This window comes from Nyctereutes procyonoides, unplaced genomic scaffold, assembly GCF_905146905.1.
Source record: "Nyctereutes procyonoides isolate TBG_1078 unplaced genomic scaffold, NYPRO_anot_genome, whole genome shotgun sequence".
Classification (NCBI taxonomy): Eukaryota; Metazoa; Chordata; class Mammalia; order Carnivora; family Canidae; genus Nyctereutes; species Nyctereutes procyonoides.
The window spans coordinates 2,810,225-2,828,049 of record NW_026575043.1 but is presented as its reverse complement, the minus strand read 5'-3'; the positions used below and the strand labels follow the sequence as shown (position 1 = coordinate 2,828,049).

Sequence of the window (17,825 nt, the reverse complement as noted above, 5' to 3'; positions counted from 1 at the left end):
GTCTCCCTTTCTGATATTTCCCACACATTTCCTCTCCCTTCCCTTATATTCCCTTTCACTATTATTTATATTCCCCAAATGAATGAGAACATATAATGTTTGTCCTTCTCCGATTGACTTATTTCACTCAGCATAATACCCTTCAGTTCCATCCACGTTGAAGCAAATGGTGAAGTACCTTGTTCCTAATCAGGAAATAGGAATTGCAGGTGTCTGGTTGTGCCATAGCTTATGTTTATTCTTTTGCTTGAAAGTCCCTTCTATTTTCTCAATCTGTAGAAATCTTTCAGGCCCCAGTTGAAAAGCCACCTTCAACCTCAACTAGATAGGATCCCTTCCTTGGCTGAAATCTTGTACAATGTTGTATCATTCCTGTGCTCACTGAATACATACTTATAAGGGTCTGCCATGTGGTAGGCACTATTGTAGGAAAAAAAGGAGCTGAGTTTGAGTGGTGAACAAAATGTGGTGCCCTTGTAAATGTTATATTATGTAGCACTTTTTATCTTGTGTTATAATTATCTGTGAATATTTCTTTCTACTTCTAGGCTTTTAAGTTGCTTAGCAGCAAAAGGCATATCTTACTCAGGACCGTATCTCATCATTCAGTTTTAGGTGTTCAGTATATTTCTCTTGAATTGGATAAAGAAATTGACATGGAGGAATATAAAATACCAGCAGATACAGTATTTGCTGGAACGGGGAACAGTTATAACAAGTGGAGAGCAATCAAAGATGGCATTTGTTACTAATAGTTCCAAGTTCTGAACTTTGGTTCTATAGCCCTGTGCATTTGAAAAAGCCTGAGTAGTCATCAGCAAGTGACATGAGTCGGTGGTATGATTTAGCTGCCAGAGAAGCCAATTCGACCTGTACCACATCAATGGAAGTAAACTTGTTACAGTAAGGAAGGCACTGGTCCTGTTCACGTTGCCAATTTCCTCCTCCTGTGTTCCAGTTTGTTTTATTGAGGGGGTATATTTCATGAGCATCCAGGATGGAAGAGACAACAGAGAAGGGACCTGGGGTGGGGGGAAGGTTGGGAACCATAAGACTGTTACCATAATAAAGTGGCAAGAGGAACTAGGGCTGTGAAGCCTGAAGAAAAACAGATTAGGGGAGAAGAGATAACTGTGTTCAAGCATGTGCAAGACCATACCGTGGAAAAGAGGCTGTGACTGATTTTTCAGTGTGGCCTCAAGGGGAAGCCATGGGTCTGTAGGAAGGACATGGGAAGACATATTAGGACTCAAAGAAGATCGTGTTCAAGAATGACAGAGTACATCTCCTTAGAAGGAAGTGAGCTACTCAGATGGTGGCCTTTGGCAGCTTCTCTGCGCTGCAAGAGAAGAGTGGAATGGGGTGGTTAAGGCTCCGTGGAATGCTTAAGATAAAGAGCTCAGGTATTGTCATCTACCGTGGAGGCATGTGATGGGCCAACACAAGGGATGACAGTCTTTCCCCTTCTGGTTTCTGTTCTTTTTCATATTTGTGAGCATTCTGGACTTCAATATGAACTGATAGTCAAAACGCTTGATTTCTTGTTTTCAGAATTGTAGATTTTGCTCTCTACATAATCATTCTGTATCACCTTCTGCAGGTTAACTTTCCTGGGCCTTGAGCTCTTTGGTTGTGAAGCATCTGCACGTGATCTGTTGGGCTATCCTAAACTTAGCAAGCATGTGTTCAGACAAATCTTTGAGACTTGGGAGGTTTTATGTCCTATTTGAATGGAAGAACTAAATTTTTACATTTCTTTTGGATATAATTTTAAAAGTCCCACTTAACATGGTGTTGAGTTTATTAGAACTTGTCTGCTTGGGGACTGCCTAATGGCACACATTTTCAGGAGTCTTCGGCCTCCTGATATTAAGGATCACCAACTCACATAGTGTCACATCCACATGCCTCTCAAACGAGTCTTGTATGGCTTCAGACATGTACCACTTCCTTTCTTATTAGTATGTGGTTTATCTCTTGAAATTAAGTATTAAGTACTTCTTCTTGGTAAGATCTGAATTATAGATGACTCTTTGCTTCAGGAAGCACAGATCAATACAACAATTTGAAGAGTTAGAATTTATATCAATTAAGATATTTTAAAACATATAGTTAGTTCTCTCCGGGCATTGTGAAAACACATCAAGTTAAGATATGATCGTTCCCTACCAGCTTAGATTTTAGTTAGAAGCATCATTCATAGAACTTCTTTTTCCTGTGGGGAGCTCCAGATCCTTCGCTTCTGTAAACCTCAGGACATTTTATAGCAATAGGAGCTGTTCTTAATGTACATTAATGTCGACATTAGTGACCTTTTGTCAAGGGAAAGGTGTTCTAAGTGGTGTTACTTTCCTGGGTTGTCTTCAAAGTACATTAGAAAGGAAAATGGGGTAGATGGTATGAACCTGATTTTCTAGAAGAGGAGGGCAGGAAGGATGGTGATGCTGCCACTCTAACCAGACCATAAGTATTCTGAGCAGTGTAGCCAAGTTTCTACAACTGCAGAACTTGTGGTGGAAGGAGGGCTGACGACTTTGACTTCCTATGGTTGTTAGATCAGATAACTCAAAATAGAGCAATCATTAACTTAAATAAAAACATTACTAGTGTGTCACCTCTGCCAAATGAATTCTATCAGATGTGATGGGACTCTGGATGTTATATGGTCTCTGGAAGAATTAATAACTTAAGAACATAAAATAGGTTGCAGTTCTGATCCAAATACTGGAGAAACTTTGTAAACCACACCGTTTATCTCTTTCTTTAAAATTCTTAGCTTTCTTTGTGTTTTTCTCTAGAAGTTCAAATACAAAAGGACATAATCTACCCATCTATAATATTTTTTTTTGTCTGTAGTAGTGATTTACCACTTCCCTTTTGGTTTCATGGTTGGGTCCGTGGAGTAACCAAAAATGATTCAGATGTAATTAACCTGAGAAAAGGGCTCCCACAGAATAGAAACTAAAGGTTATCAACTTTACTATTGCCTGCGTTAAAATAATAAAACCTCAACTTGCTTTTGGGGGGAAGGGGAGTGGCTTTTAATTCATGTGGGAAAGTACCTGATATAATAGAATTAGCTTGAAAGATATTAATTTCCAGGGATGTTATGATTCTGTAATATTGAGACCCAACTGGCTGTGGGCACCATCTTGTAGTCATTTCAACCATCACCAAATGACATGCTCCATTTCTCTGCGTCCTCCCTACCCAGCACTATGTCTGACACAGAGGGTACCCAATAAAAGTAAATAAAGGAGAGCTACTACCTAGTGAAATGTCACAGAGTAGCCAGGAAATTCTGAATCGTCAAGGAGTTCACACTTCAATGCATTTCCTAGAGCAGGAAAGGGGACGGAAGCCCCGGAGATGTTTTACTGGAGTTCTTGTTGCCCAAGGCTGCCACTATGAATAGGTAAATTATAACTGGCTATAAGCTGCTTCTTGCCTGTTTCAGCTAGAAAATGTTTTTGCCCTCATTCATTCCGTGTTTTCTTCTGTGCTGTTGTCTGTGCTGCCTTGGATGCTTACTGTCCCTCTGTGGCCTGGAGCAGATGATTGACAGGATATGTGTGAAGGTACAGGACCACCTCAACTCTTTACGAAACTGTGTGGGAGATGCTGTCCAGGAAGACTTGAAGTCAGCAGAAAGGCTCATGCGTGATGCTAAAAACTCTAAAACGGTGAGTTTCACTTCAGGCTACATGGGAGTCTTATGTAATAAAAAGCCTTTTTAAACTTCACTTTTAGAAACTAGTTCTACTGATGTGGTCTATATATACACTGGACTATTGCTCAGCCATTAGAAATGACGAATACCCACCTTTTGCTTCGACACGGATGGAACTGGAGGGTATTATGCTGAGTGAAGTAAGTCAATCGGAGAAGGACCAACATTATATGGTCTCATTCATTTGGGGAATATAAGAAATAGAGAAATATATGAAAGGGATCATAGGGGAAAGGAGAGAAAATGAGTGGGAAATATCAGAGGGAGACAGAACATGAGAGACTCCTAACTTTGGGAAACAAACAAGGGGTAATGGAAGGGGAGGTGGGTGGGGGGATGGGGTGACTGGGTGACGGGTGCTGAGGGAGCATTTGGTTGGATGAACACTGGGTGGTATGCTATATGTTGGCAAATCGAACTCCAATAAAAAATATACAAAATAAATAGAAACTAGTTCTACCTTTTTTTTTTTAATCTTTCTACCCAATTTCAAGGTTACTAATAAGTGGCAGAGTGAATGGAGTGCCTTTTTGCCTCCTTTCTGTTCCCTGGGCTGATTCCCAGTAATCAAAAAAGAATAAAATGCAGGGGGCTGATGTGGTGACAAGGGCTGTAATCAGGTCCTGAGTACCTGAGAGGTAGAGTTGTAGTTGAAATGAGGAACAGCTCATTAAGATTATTCTACTTCCAGCTAATAGCCTGAAACTCCCCTCTATCACCTCTAAGAGGAAGCTTCTTTCAAATTAGAATTTGGTTCCCAAAGTGTGTCTTCACAAGGAAAGGACTAATGGGGCCTGAAAACCTGGGGCCTGGGCCTGGCTCTGTTTTGGACTCACTCGATCATCGAGTGTTGTAAGTAGGAGGACCGTGAGCATTAGTCAGATACCTTCATACCCCAGATGCCTATCAAGGGGCGTGGAGATAATGTATTGTTCTCTAGTTTCAAAGCTGAACCCGTTTATTAATCTATATAAAGAGCCTTTGATTGAGAGCAAATTATCTCTGATGATGTTTCTTATCCTTTTTACTAACTCCGCAATGACTTTTTTACTTAAATAATTATGGATAGCTTATTTGTACTTTTATTACAGTTGTTACCAAATTTATACCATGTTGGTGGTACGTCTTGGGCGGGAGCCAGTGGCTTGTCATCAGGTCCAATTCAAGAGACCCTGGAATCAATGGCTGGAGAAGTCACAAGAGTTGTAGATGAACAACTCAAGGTTTGTGGAGTTTCTGTTATTTTGGAAACTGAAATTGTTATGATTTAACTATGTATGACATCATTTCATCCTATAATGACTTACATGTTACAAATTTGTGTCTGTGTGTGCACACATGGGCCTACACACATACATGCACTTGTAGTAAAGATTGAGAACTGTGTCTTTCTAGCTTTGTTTACAAGTTGTGGAATAGCTTCTTACCTAATGAGATCAAGTAAAACCTAGAAAATTCGTATTTTTGATGGTAAATCTCTAAATGTACTTTGCAAGTTGATAAAAGAAGGAAGGGTTTCTATTTATGAGGCAGAAAGAGAAGTCCACTTTAGGAAAAAATATCTTCTGGCGTTACATTTGATTTAGAGAATCAAAAGGAAGGAAGGAGGACAGGAGCTCTGTTTACAGGGCCTAGATGCTGGTGCTGTGGAGAGTCTCCTGCTAGGTCAAGAGGTAACAGTGCTTATACGAAACTGGCTGAAAGAGAAGGATAGGGTTTTATTATTTTTTTAAATTATTTATTTGAGAGAGAAGGAGAGGGAGATGCAGAACCCCTGCTGAGCAGGGAGCACGACATGGGGCTCGATCCCAGGACCTGAGTTGAAGGCAGACACTTAACCAACTGCACCACTCAGATGCTGCAAGTCAGGTGCCCCAAGGATAGGGATTTACATGAAGTCATAAGACCAAAGTAGCAAAGACTTTTCCACAGCCTCCCTGGCTGGAAAAAAAAAAAAAAAAAGTCTCTGAAACGTAACCCAAGGCTCGATTTTTCTTTTTCTTTTAAAGATTTTATTTATTTATTCATGAGAGACACACTCTCTGTGTGAGAGAGAGGCAGAGACACAGGCAGAGGGAGAAGCAGGCTCCAAGCAGGGAGCCTGACACGGGACTCGATCCCGGGTCTCCAGGATTGCACCCTGGGCTGAAGGCGGCGCTAAACCTCTGAGCCACCCGGGCTGCCCAGGCTCGATTTTTCTTAAGGCCACTTCAAAACATAGCTACACAGAGAAATTTCACCTTCAGAAGGTTTTCTTCATTTCTAATCTGCTTGCTCGAGGATGCCTTAAAAAAACCTGGTCTAAATTTCTGTAATTATTTTGTCTGTTTTCTTCTGAGAACGAAATTGCTTCAACTCACAGAGATTTGATGTGGGCCTCAGTAATAACTATGCAACATGCTAATTACTCTGCTTGTAAATTAAAATAATGAGCAAGAAAATGTTGTGGATTATTTAGGAGTTTAAGCCCCTCTGTCTTCCTGTGTATATAATGCAGAGAGACTCATGTGTGTTGTCTTCATTTTATTTAACGTGTATTTTGCATCCATTCTGAATAAAGACAAAAGGGGCAGAAAAAGGATGGGCTGTTTGGTACAGAATTCTGCCAGACTGTTACCTAATGGCGCTTGCTTTATCCTCCACGAAGGATACAATACGTAAGAAGGATACTGTCTATGTTGCTATTTATTTCTGACTTTAAAAATGAAACTTAGTCTGTGAAGCATTTAAACAATACAAGTATGAAAGAAATGAAAAAAATTACTTGAAATCCTGGAGAAGCATCATCCTCAATATTTTAGTGATTTTCCAGACGTTCTATGGCTACGCACACAATTTTACATATATGCGGTTATATTGTAATACTTTTTACATTCAATACAATATCTTGAACACAATTTAAGATAAGTGAATGATTACTATCCTTTTAATGGCTACATAGTATCTCATTATGTGGATCTACCAGTGTCTTCCAAAACCTCTGCCCACCTGTGTGTCTCTCCTCCACTTTCACGGAGAATGCTTCTCTTCTGACCCTTGCGGTCACCAGATGTGTGGGTGTTCCCCCCCCACTGAGCAATTCTCTGTGACACCAGCTGGGTGTCCTACAACTTAGTTCAATCTGACATGCTCCACCTAGAGAAGGTTCAGACCCCACAGGTTAAGAGTGCAGTTTCACAAGACTGTACCTCCCCACCCCTACTTCAGATGCCAGTGACAGGTCTAGGTTGTCACTTGTGCATCTCACTGATTGACTATATAATTAAATCACAGCTTCCCATGGCACCTTGCTTAGGTGTGATTAATTTCCTAGAGGGCTTACAGAACTCAACACATTTCCTACTTTATTGAAGGATGTAGTAAAGGGTACAGATGATCACCCTGATGGAAGACATGCCCAGGGCAAGGTCTGTGGGGAGGCGTGGAGCTTCCCATCCTAGAACGCCCCTTGCCCTGCACCTCTGCATGTTCACCAGTCTGGAAGGTCTCTGGACATGTACTTTTCAGATTTTTATGGAGGTTTCATCATGTGGTCATAACTGATCATTAACTCCATTTTCAGCCCTTCTTCCTTCTCAAGAAAATGAGGAGCAAGCCTGAACATCCTGACCTTCTGATCGTGGTTTGGTCTTTCAGTGACCAGCCCCAACCAGGAAACCATTCAGAAGCCCACCCAGCGTCACCTCATTAGAACACAAGATGCTCCTACCACCCAGGATATTATAAGGGTTTTAGGAGCCTTTAGGTCAGGAATCAGAGTCAGAGGCCAAATTTTAGAACAAAAGATGCTTCTGCTATTCTCTTAATAGGAGATTACAAGGGTTTCCGGAGCCCTATGCCAGGAACAGTGGTCAGAGCCCAATACGTATTTTCTTTTACCTCACAGCCAGCATAATGTATTGTCTAATTTCTGATCAATCCACTTAGGGTAAATGCCTGTAACTGGCCCATGCCTCAGTCAAATGGTACCTTATAGACTTTCTCTTACATTTGTAGGTAATTGCTCATGTTGCCACACCCTCACCGATACTAGTATATTGATCTTTTAATATTTTTCTGTCTAAAGAATTAGAAAAAGTTCATTTTGTCTTTGGGTTTTTTTTAATAACCAATATAAGTAAAGTGATTTTATTATCCATTTGTATTCCTTCTTTTATAAATTGTATATTTGTATCTATTGTCTAATTTTTTCCTTTAAAGTATTTGTGAGAACTTCCATTACTAAGAATTGGCTGGCAATGAAATCAGCATGAAACATCTGGGCTGAAGTCTTTATTTGTTGGTAAAAGACTCTAGAGCTCTCTAGAGCTCTCAAGATGCCTGGGTGGCTCAGTGGTTGAGCATCTGCCTTTGGCTCAGGTCATGATCCCGGGGTCTGGGATCAAGTCCTACATCGGGCTCCCCACAGGGAACCTGCTTCTCCCTCTGCCTATGTCTCTACCTCTGTCTCTGTGTCTCCCATGAATAAATAAATAAAATCTTTAAAAAAAAAAAAAAAGACTCTAGAGCTCTTCCTGCCTCAGGGAGGCCTGCACAGAAACTTGAAGTAGTTTAAAATGCTGAACCTCCCACATGGAGAGTGGCTGTTCTGGAGAGTCCCACAGTTCTGTGGCAGACTTGATGGGAATGAGAATCAAACTTCTGTTAAACCAAAAAAAAATAATCAGCGTGGAACATTGCAACAGGTACTTCCCGTCAAATAGCTCCCAATTGTATTTGTCTCAGCTGATTGAAACCACAAGTATATCCCCGTACCTCTGCTCCATTTCCTTCTGCAAACCAAGTGGCTGGCATAGACTTGCTGCTCATTCTTGGGAGGGAGTAGAAGTCAGAGGTCTGAAGCAAGAGGCTTTTGAATTTTTAAAATCCTGAGATAATGTAAATCTGTTTAGGACCAAAAATATTTTCCTGTAAGTAGACATTCCCCACATTCTTGGATGCTGGCCTTTTGGACACCTTGTCAGCATCACAGCTTCCTCACTTGCAGGCGTCAGAGCACGCTTTTCTCTTCCTCATGTCTTGCAGATGTGGGCTCCTCAGTGGCCTGTTTTTGTGTTCCCCACTTGCTTTTTTCTTTGCTCAGTCCTTTTGGGTTCCATCTCTTTACCTTTGGCAGTGACTGGCATGAATTGTAGCAAAACTTCAATCACAACTTCTTAATCAAATGTTACTACATTAATTTCCTTGTAGCTGAGTACAGTAGACTTCTTTCAATACACTGCAGACAGCTCACTTCCTCTCTGTTTCCTTCTGATTTACTGACAAGTGGACATCATTTTACTATTTAAAAAAAAATTCCCATTTGTCTATTTATTTTTTAAGATTTTATTTATTTATTTGAGAGAGCAGGGGGAGGAGCAGAGGGAGAGGGACAAGCAGAGTCTGCGATGAACTCGGAACCTGACATGGGGCTCGATCTCACAACTCTGACATCATGACCCAAGCCAAAAGTAAGAGTTGGACACTCAGCCAACTGAGCCACTCAGGTGCCCCGCCCACTTGTCTATTCATATAGGCTTTCAGTATCTTGATATTCTTACAGTTATTTTTATTGGAGTATTTTAATTTTTATTAGAATCCGTATTGACTTTCTCACTAAACTACAGGGGTCCTTATTTACTTCACTACTAGTATCAACTTTTTTCTGGCTAAAAAAAGTTTTATTTCCCAAATTCTTTAAAGTTAATATGTTACACTAGCAGAAGCTAAAGTGGATGGATTATTTTGTAAAAATAATTTTTTATTACAGTGAATTTTTTAAAAATGGCACAAGTAGGCCTGGGATTGTGTCCTGGGCTTGCTAGGAGTTAACTTCTTCTAAGCCATTGGGCTATATCACCTGTGTCTAAGCATTGTCCTACATGAAGGTCAGCAGTAGATATTTTGAATATTGGGTAATAATAAGTTCAAATAGCCCTCTGAGCCATCTTTCAGAAAATATCCTTCCAGAAAAGGAATCAAAATAGCCAGGTGAGCCAGCTTTCTTAGCAGACTATCTGGAAGAGAAGAAAGCAATTACATTTGGAGAAATTCCTTTGAAAAGAGGTGATATTTTCTCCGGGCTGGCCTGTTATAGGTATTTTTAAAAGACAACTCTCTTCCTGTTTTCCCTGTTTTTTGATCCTAACATTTATTCCTGGAGTAATAGTAGATGATAATGGGATTTGAATGACCTTTAACATAAAAGAAACTTTCATTTTTCCCTTTTGGACTTCAATTTCAGAGTCCTTTTTTTGGCCTTGGAAATTCATGATTTTACTCCCAGCATACCCTATGAAATACTTCACTGGTAAATTTCAGATTTACTTAGGAAATGAGGCCTCAGGGGTGTTGATGGCATTTTAGCAGGTAGTAACTCAGTTTGGCTCAAAGAGTTCTCTTTTTTTCCCTATACTTATTTTTTAAAGCAAAAGAAAGATTTCAGGGCACATTAGTGTGGATGTTGTATTTGCTTGTGGTGAATTACAGCAAGTTACCCACTCACTGCAAGAATACAGGAGTGTATCTGCCATGGGAAGGATGTTCATCCAATTTACTTTACAAATATTATATAGGTTTTCTGAGTATTAGTTATTTTTACAGTTAGGAAATATAGATTCTCATAAGTAACATTGGGGAGACACATGCTAAGTAAAATCTGATAATCACATTTCAAATGCAGAGCCTGCTCAATTCAGATGGTCTGAAGGTAGCATAACACAGACTAACAAAACGGAGACTGTGTTAGAAAAGTTAAGAAACATGTTTAAGTTAGAAAGTTTACCATAAGCCTAATTTCGATTTTCAGAAGGAAAGAGAGAACAGCAAAAGGCCAACAGTTGAAGAAATGGTGGCTGAGAATTTCAGACATTGATGGGAAACCAGAATCTTTCAATTCAGGAAATCCAGTGAAACCCATGTCAGATAAAAGCAAATCCATGTCTAGAATCACCTAACAAAAAGTGAAAAACACTGAGAACAAAGAGAAAATATTGCAAGAAGCCAGAGGGAGCAAAAAGCCATATTATTAAAAAAAGATCAGTATTAAGACCGACCAGACAGTCTCAAATCAGCAGCCAGTGGAAGCCAGAGACAATGAAAAGCATATCTTTGTGCTTCTGAGAGAATGTAGAGTGTGAACCAAGAACAATAGATAAAATAAACCTATTTTTTAAGAATGAGGATGAAATGGAAGCATTTTCATGTAAGAAAAACTGTAACTAGATTACACTGAATAAATAGCCAGACATACTTTTGGGTCACCTGGGTAGCTCAGTGGGTTGAGTGTCCCACTCCTGATTTCAACTCAGGTCATTATCTCAGGGTTGTAAGTCTGAGCCCTGCATCCAGCTCCACACTCAGCAGGTGTCTGCTTGAAGATTCTCTCCCTCTGCCCCCTTTCCCTCTCTCTTTCTTTCTCTAAAATAAATCTTTAAAAGAAAAGATATATTTTAGGACAAAGGAAAAATTATCAAAGAAAGGTCAGAGAATAAAGAATAACAAGCAGGAAAAATGCCAAATGTGGGTAAAGAGAAACATTGACTATAAACAACAGTTTTAATGCTTAGTTTGTGCTATAAAATTAAGAAGAAATAAAATACTAGAAGCAGATATTTAAATCAATAAGGAATGAGGAAGAACAGTTTAATATCCCAGTCATATTCCAGAAAAGATTTAAGACATCCACATTAGGCCTGCAGTGTCCAGTGTGGTAATTTACATTTAAATTAATTAACATTAAATTTAAATTTTGAAAATTTACAATTCAGTTTCTCTGTTGCAGGAGCCATGTCTGAAGTGCTCACTAGTTGTGTATGACTAGTGGCTCCTTTCTTGGTCAGCACTGATCATTTGAGGAAGTTCTGTTGGACAGTGCTGCTTTAGACAGGGAGTAGAGTATCCATGTTAAAATTTCTCATGTAACCACTGAAACAGGCACAAAACTAGGGGCTATACTGCACACCTAGAAGGGCATTAGGACGTCTTGGAGATTATTTTTTATTTTTCACAGCAACTGGCATAGGCAGGTGACAATGAACCTAGCCACCCTGGAATACAAGGGTTTAGTTCCACACCCGAGGAATGCTCCCATCCAGATCTAGTGATACAATAGAAGAGGCATCACTGAAAATAAAACAGATCATTGAATGACCCAATTTACTAGAAATACAAAATTTCAAATGTGTATGCATCTAATCCTATGGCTTCATGGTAAGTGGACACATTTATAAAAAGAAATGGACAAATTGACCGTTATGGTAGAAATCTTTGAAAATGACTACCCTAATTGGTCAAATACATTTAAAAAGTAATGATAGAGTAATGACATGAACAAATAGAAAGATATCCCATGCCCATGGGTTGGAAGAACCCACATTGTTAAAATGCCCATACTACCCAAAACAATTTACAGATTTAATGCAGTCCCCACAAAAATACCAACATTTTTCACAGAACTAGAACAAATAATCCTAAAATTTTCATGGAACCACAAAACATTGCTGCTAGCCAAAGCAGTCTTCAGAAAGGGAATAAAGCTGGAGGCATTACAATCCCAGATTTCAAGACAAACTACAAATCTGTAGCAATCAAAACAGTATAGTAGTGGACAAAAATAGACACATAGATCAATGGAACAAGGATAGAGAGTCCAGAAATAAACCCACATTTTTATGGTCAATTAATCTATGATAAAGGAAGCAAGAATATACAATAGGGAAAAGACAGTCTCTTCAGCAAATAGTGCTGAGAAAACTGGAGAACTGCAGGCTGAAGAATAAGACTGGATCATTTTCTTATACCACACACAAAAATCAACTCAAAATGGGTTAAAGACCTATATGTGAGACCTGAAACCATGAAACTCCTACAAGAAAGTGTTGGAAGTAATTTCTTTGGTCACATACCTAGAAACATTTTTCTAGGTATGTCTCCTCAGGCAAGATAAACAAAAGCAAAGTTAAACTTTTGGGATTACACCAAAATGAGAAGCTTTCGCACAGCAAAGGAAACCACCAAAAAAACAAAAAGGCAACTTACTGAACAGGAAAAGATATTTCTAACTAATATATCTGATAAGGAGTTAATATCAAAATATGTAAAGAACTTCTACAAGCCAATGCCAAAAACAAATAATCCAACTAAAATGAGCAGAGGACCTGAATAGATATTTTTTCCAAGAAGATAGATGACCAACAGACACATGAAAAGATGCCCAACATCACTAATCATCAGGTAAATGCAGATCAAAACCACAATGAGACATCACTTTATATCTGACACGGTGGCTAAAATCAAAAAGACAAGGAGTAAGTATAGGTGAAGATGTGGAAAAAAAGGAACCCTTAAACACTATTGGTGGGAATGCAAACTCCTGCAGCCACTATGGAAAACAGTATGGAGATTCCTCAAAAGGTAAAAAAGAAAAAAAAAAATATATATATATATAGTTAAATATGTAGTTAAATATATAGTTATATATATAGTTAAATATAGTTAAATATGTGTGTATATATATATATACACACACACACATACACACACACACACATGCATACACATACAATGGAATATTAGCCATAAAAAAGAATAAGATCTTGCCATTTGCAACAACAGGGATAGACCTGGAGGGTATAAAGCTAAGTGAAATAAGTCAATCAGAAAAAGACAAATACCATCTGACTTCACTCATATTTAGAATTTAAGAAACAAATTAACAAACAATAAAAGACAAAAACAGACTCTTAAATACAGAGAACAAACTAGTAGTCATCAGAGGAGAGGTGGATGGGGGAAGGGGTGAAACAGGTAAAAGGGGTTAAGAGTACACTTACCTCGATGAGCACTGAGAATTGTATAGAATTGTTGAATCATTGTATTGTACACCTGAAACTAATATGATACAATTTGTTTATACTTTTAAAAGGATAGAGAATAATAATATATTAAAGAAATAAACATTTTAGGTTAAGTTCTAAAAGGAGGAGGATACTGGAACAACAGAATTCTCAATTCTGATCAAGTCGACTAGAATAATATTAATTTTTTAAGGTTACTTGGAATATTTATGAAAAATGCCAATGAGGTCGTAACATCACACCACTTTTCAAAAACTGTGTTCTCTGGTCCTATCTCAAACAAATTAAAAATTAAAAGAAAATTTAGGCAAAAATCCAATTGTTTACAAATTTGAGAAACTACATTCATTCATTCATTCATTCGAGAGAGAGAGAGAGCACGATGGGGTAAGGACAGAGGGAGAGGGATAGAACCATAAGCAGGCTCCACACTCTGCACAGAGGTGACATGAGGCTAAATCCCACAACCCTGAGATCATGACCTGAGCTGAAATCAAGATTCGGATGCCCACCAACCAAGCCACCCAGATGCCCCTAAAATTACTTACAACTCAGTGGTCAAAGGGGAAAGTATGCTTTAAATAAGATACTCAGAATTAAATGGTAATTTTAATAGTATATTAGAGCCTCTGAGATTCAGCTAAACTAGCTTAGAGTGAAATACATGGTCTTTTTAAATGCCAGTATCAGAAGTAAGGAAAGGGTGGAAAATAATAAGCTAAATCTAATAATTGAAAATTAGGAGGGAAGTGTTGATGCCTACAACTTGTTTTCAAATGACCCAGGGGGGAGAGAAAAGCAAATATTGCTAATTACTAGCAATTTCTAAGTTTTAGGAGAAGGATACAGATTAACCCATTCTTTGAACTTCTCTGTAGGTTTGGAATTTTTCTATTGGGGGAAAAAATAAAAACATTTTCTTTAAAATCAAGAATAAGGCAAAGATTCTGTTATCACCATTTCTATTCATTATATTAAAGTTCTTAGCCAGTGCAATATGACAAACAAAAGAAATGAAAATTATAAGGATTAAAAAGAAAGAAAAATTATTCTGATTTTCATATTTTATGGTGGTCTACATAGAAACCCCAAAAGAGTCTGCAGCTATGTTATTAGGATTAGTACTGTAAAATTGTTGGAGATAGACTAATATGTAAAAATCTATTGCGTTTCTATATATCAGCAACAATTAATTTTAAAAAATCATTAGAAATAGTTAATTATTGGGGCATTTGGGTGGCTCAGTTGATCCTAGGCTTAAGCCCCGCATTGGGCTCCCTGCTCTGCAGGGAGTCTGCTTCTCCCTCTCTGTAGGCCCCTCCCTGTGGCTCGTGCTTGTTCTTTGTTCTCTCTTCTTTCAAATAAATAAAATCTTTTGAAAAAAAAATAGCAACAGAAAAATACAAGGTACTGAAGAATATATTAAAGATCTATAATACCTCAGTGATGAAAAATTGCAAAACTTGGTTGAAGGTCTTTAAAGAAAGTCTAAAACAAAGTAAAATATGTGTCATGTTTATGGGTAGAAGAGACAGTATCACTGGATGGCAGTTTTTCCCAAACTCCTCTATTATGGGATGTAATTCAATAAAAATTCCAACAGACTTTTAACAAAACTTGACAAAGCTAATTCTCAAAAATAGCTCAGAAATAGCTCAGACACTTATGAAGAAGAACAAAATAGTTGATAGTTTTGCCCTAGCATATATTAAGACTTATCATAATTAGGATGGTAGTAGATAAACCAATGCAACAGAGAGAGAGATTAGGAGAGAAAAGATGGGTTGTTTAGTACCCATATTCATTGAGTCCCTGGGCTTGTAATACTTTTTATATGTTTTCTAGAGATTGTTCCAAGAAGTGCGGTAGGCCCTGGCAATAAGGGGTAGAATTTCCCAATTGCCATCAGGTCCAAGTTGTGTATCTGGAGTCTGGTGCCTCTAGCTCTTCATGAACTTCTAAAATTACACACTAAATTTTATACTAATTTTTCTGGATGAGTGTTCATCAGATTCAGAGGGATTCTTTCATCCCCAAATGGTTAAAAGATGCTACATTCTTGACTATTTATGACACATTTAATTTCTGAGGTCCCCCCACCAGATGCTAGGTGATTACCCAAAGGATGTATGTAAAGGTGTAAAGGGTATAAGGGGAGACGAGCAAGAAGATCTCCTCAAAGAGGTCATGCTTGAGCAGAGCTGAGTGTGGAAGGGTTCTGGCTATAGAGGGGGAAAAGAAGGGTTCTAGGCCAAGAGAATGATGTGTGCAAAGCATGGGAGCAGAGCCCAGGCCATCATGTGGGGAGCTGCCAATTAATTTAATGGGAATAGTTACACAGGGAATATAGACATAGGACAAGAAATGAGGCCAGAAAATTGAGCAGTCATCAGATATTTCTATTCTGTGCTAATGAATAATATTCTGACATCTTTCTGCTTTTGAGGAAGCATGTAGGAGTAAATTTAACATGTTTTAGAGGTAGATGTGGTCGATACAGTTAAGGTGGGTCGAGTCTAAGGAGACTCTCAAATTTCTGGTCTCGTTTGGTACCATCACAATAAAAACTTTGTGAGCATGGTTGATTTTGCCATTGTAGTTATTGTTTAGGTGAGGGTAAGGGTAGGATGAAATGTGTTGTAATTGACCTTTCCATGGTAGAAAATGCAGGTGAAAATGGTTAACAGACTGCATCATGTATGTATTGTATGGATTATGTAGGTGGTTATAGATAAACATTTGATTGAGAATGGTTGGAATGTAGGTAGTATTTTGAAGCCGTGGGAAGGACGGATTTTAGAGTATGGTTTGGTATGCAGAAGGCCATGATATTTGGAAGGAGATGCTGTGCTAGGTAGGACCTGTGCTGGGGGCTGGATACAAAGTAGTCAGAGGCTCCATTGCAGACTTACCTGACATTTTTTCTCCCCTTTCTACCAACCCCATTACCAGAAAGTCTACCATGGTAGCCTCAGGTACCACTGACCCAAGGGAATGGTATGAAAATTGTAGGTTACTAAAAGGAAGAGGAAAAGGCTCCTCTGGGCAATGGACAGGGGCATTGGAGTAGGGTGGCCAGAGTAGGAAACAGAAGATCTGAGTCCCCATCTAACCTGTTCCATTAACCAGCTAAGTGAGCTCAAGCAAGTCACTTATCTTCTCCAAGACCCGATTTCCTTAGCTATAAAATGGGTTTGTGAAAATCAGCCTTCACTTAGAAAGTTGTTATGTGGATCAAAGGATACCATGGATGATCTTCTCTGGTGGAATATAAAGTGCTGTGTTGTCATGTTGGTCAGTGGTTGGATTAGAGGGAGTGGCAGGGGACTCGCCGCAAAGCAGCTACTGAATCAAATGCTGAGGGAAGGCTAAAATTCCGTTGTACTTCCAGGCTGAAGTCATGCAGTTATCAATTTATAGAGCAGCAAGAGTCCTGAGAAATAATGTTGTAGCAAGAGTGCAGAGATCTGCAAAGTTATTCTGTGATAATATTCCACAGACATTTCATGTCAGGAGCTAGTCTAGAAGCCAGGTCTTCTCTCTAGGTGTGAGATTCATTCTGGCCAAACTTGTTCTGTCATGCAGGGGAACCTTCCCGAAAGTCACAAACCTATTGATGAATTTAACACAATCTAAATAGCATGTTGTTACCTGAGGTTTATCTTATCAGGAGCACTGGATGCTACACAGTCTGGGCCAGAGTGTGTTTATTCTAATGCTAAAGAGGAAAATAATTGGTCTTAAACTGGACTTATTTGCATTGCTTGCAGCTTTCTTGGAATAATGTGTGATATCAGTAATTAGAGTTAAAATAGGGACAAAGGGCTGTCAAAATGTGAGTTGCTTTTGAATACTTTTCAGGTGGCTGCCTCCTCCCTGTCCTCTCTGGTTTTCTACAAGATCATTATAAACATCCTGCTGCTCTGCTGCTCATCCTGCAGTAGAATGATAGGCTTTACTAGTGGACGGGCTTGTACATACAAGCAGACAGAGCACTGTGCCAGTCGGGCCATAATCCTGCCTCGGTAGTCCTCGTTCACACCGGAACAGTAATGGGACACAGCTGGCTTCCAGAAGCAGAAGAGTAGTGAGAGTAGTGTCTTTGGAAACAGATTCATAATATCTGTGACAGACTGAATTTTTATTGTGTGCTGAGCATTATCTTGAACACTTCACATGTGTAATGTATTTTATCTTCAATAATCTGAGGAGGCAAGAACTTTATATTTGCCATTTGATACACGAGGAAAGTAAAATTG

At 38.9% G+C, this 17,825-nt stretch overlaps 1 protein-coding gene across 3 annotated transcripts in view; it reads left to right on the top strand.

Moving 5' to 3' along the window:
- The window catches only part of CARMIL1 (capping protein regulator and myosin 1 linker 1), a 325,852-nt gene that overhangs the window by 236,486 nt on the left and 71,541 nt on the right, over positions 1-17,825 (top strand). For all 3 annotated transcript variants that reach the window (XM_055322435.1, XM_055322434.1, XM_055322433.1), the window contains exons 25-26: positions 3,555-3,683; positions 4,822-4,953. In XM_055322435.1, the coding sequence (XP_055178410.1) occupies positions 3,555-3,683; positions 4,822-4,953 (261 nt within the window). The remainder of the gene's footprint in view (positions 1-3,554; positions 3,684-4,821; positions 4,954-17,825) is intronic.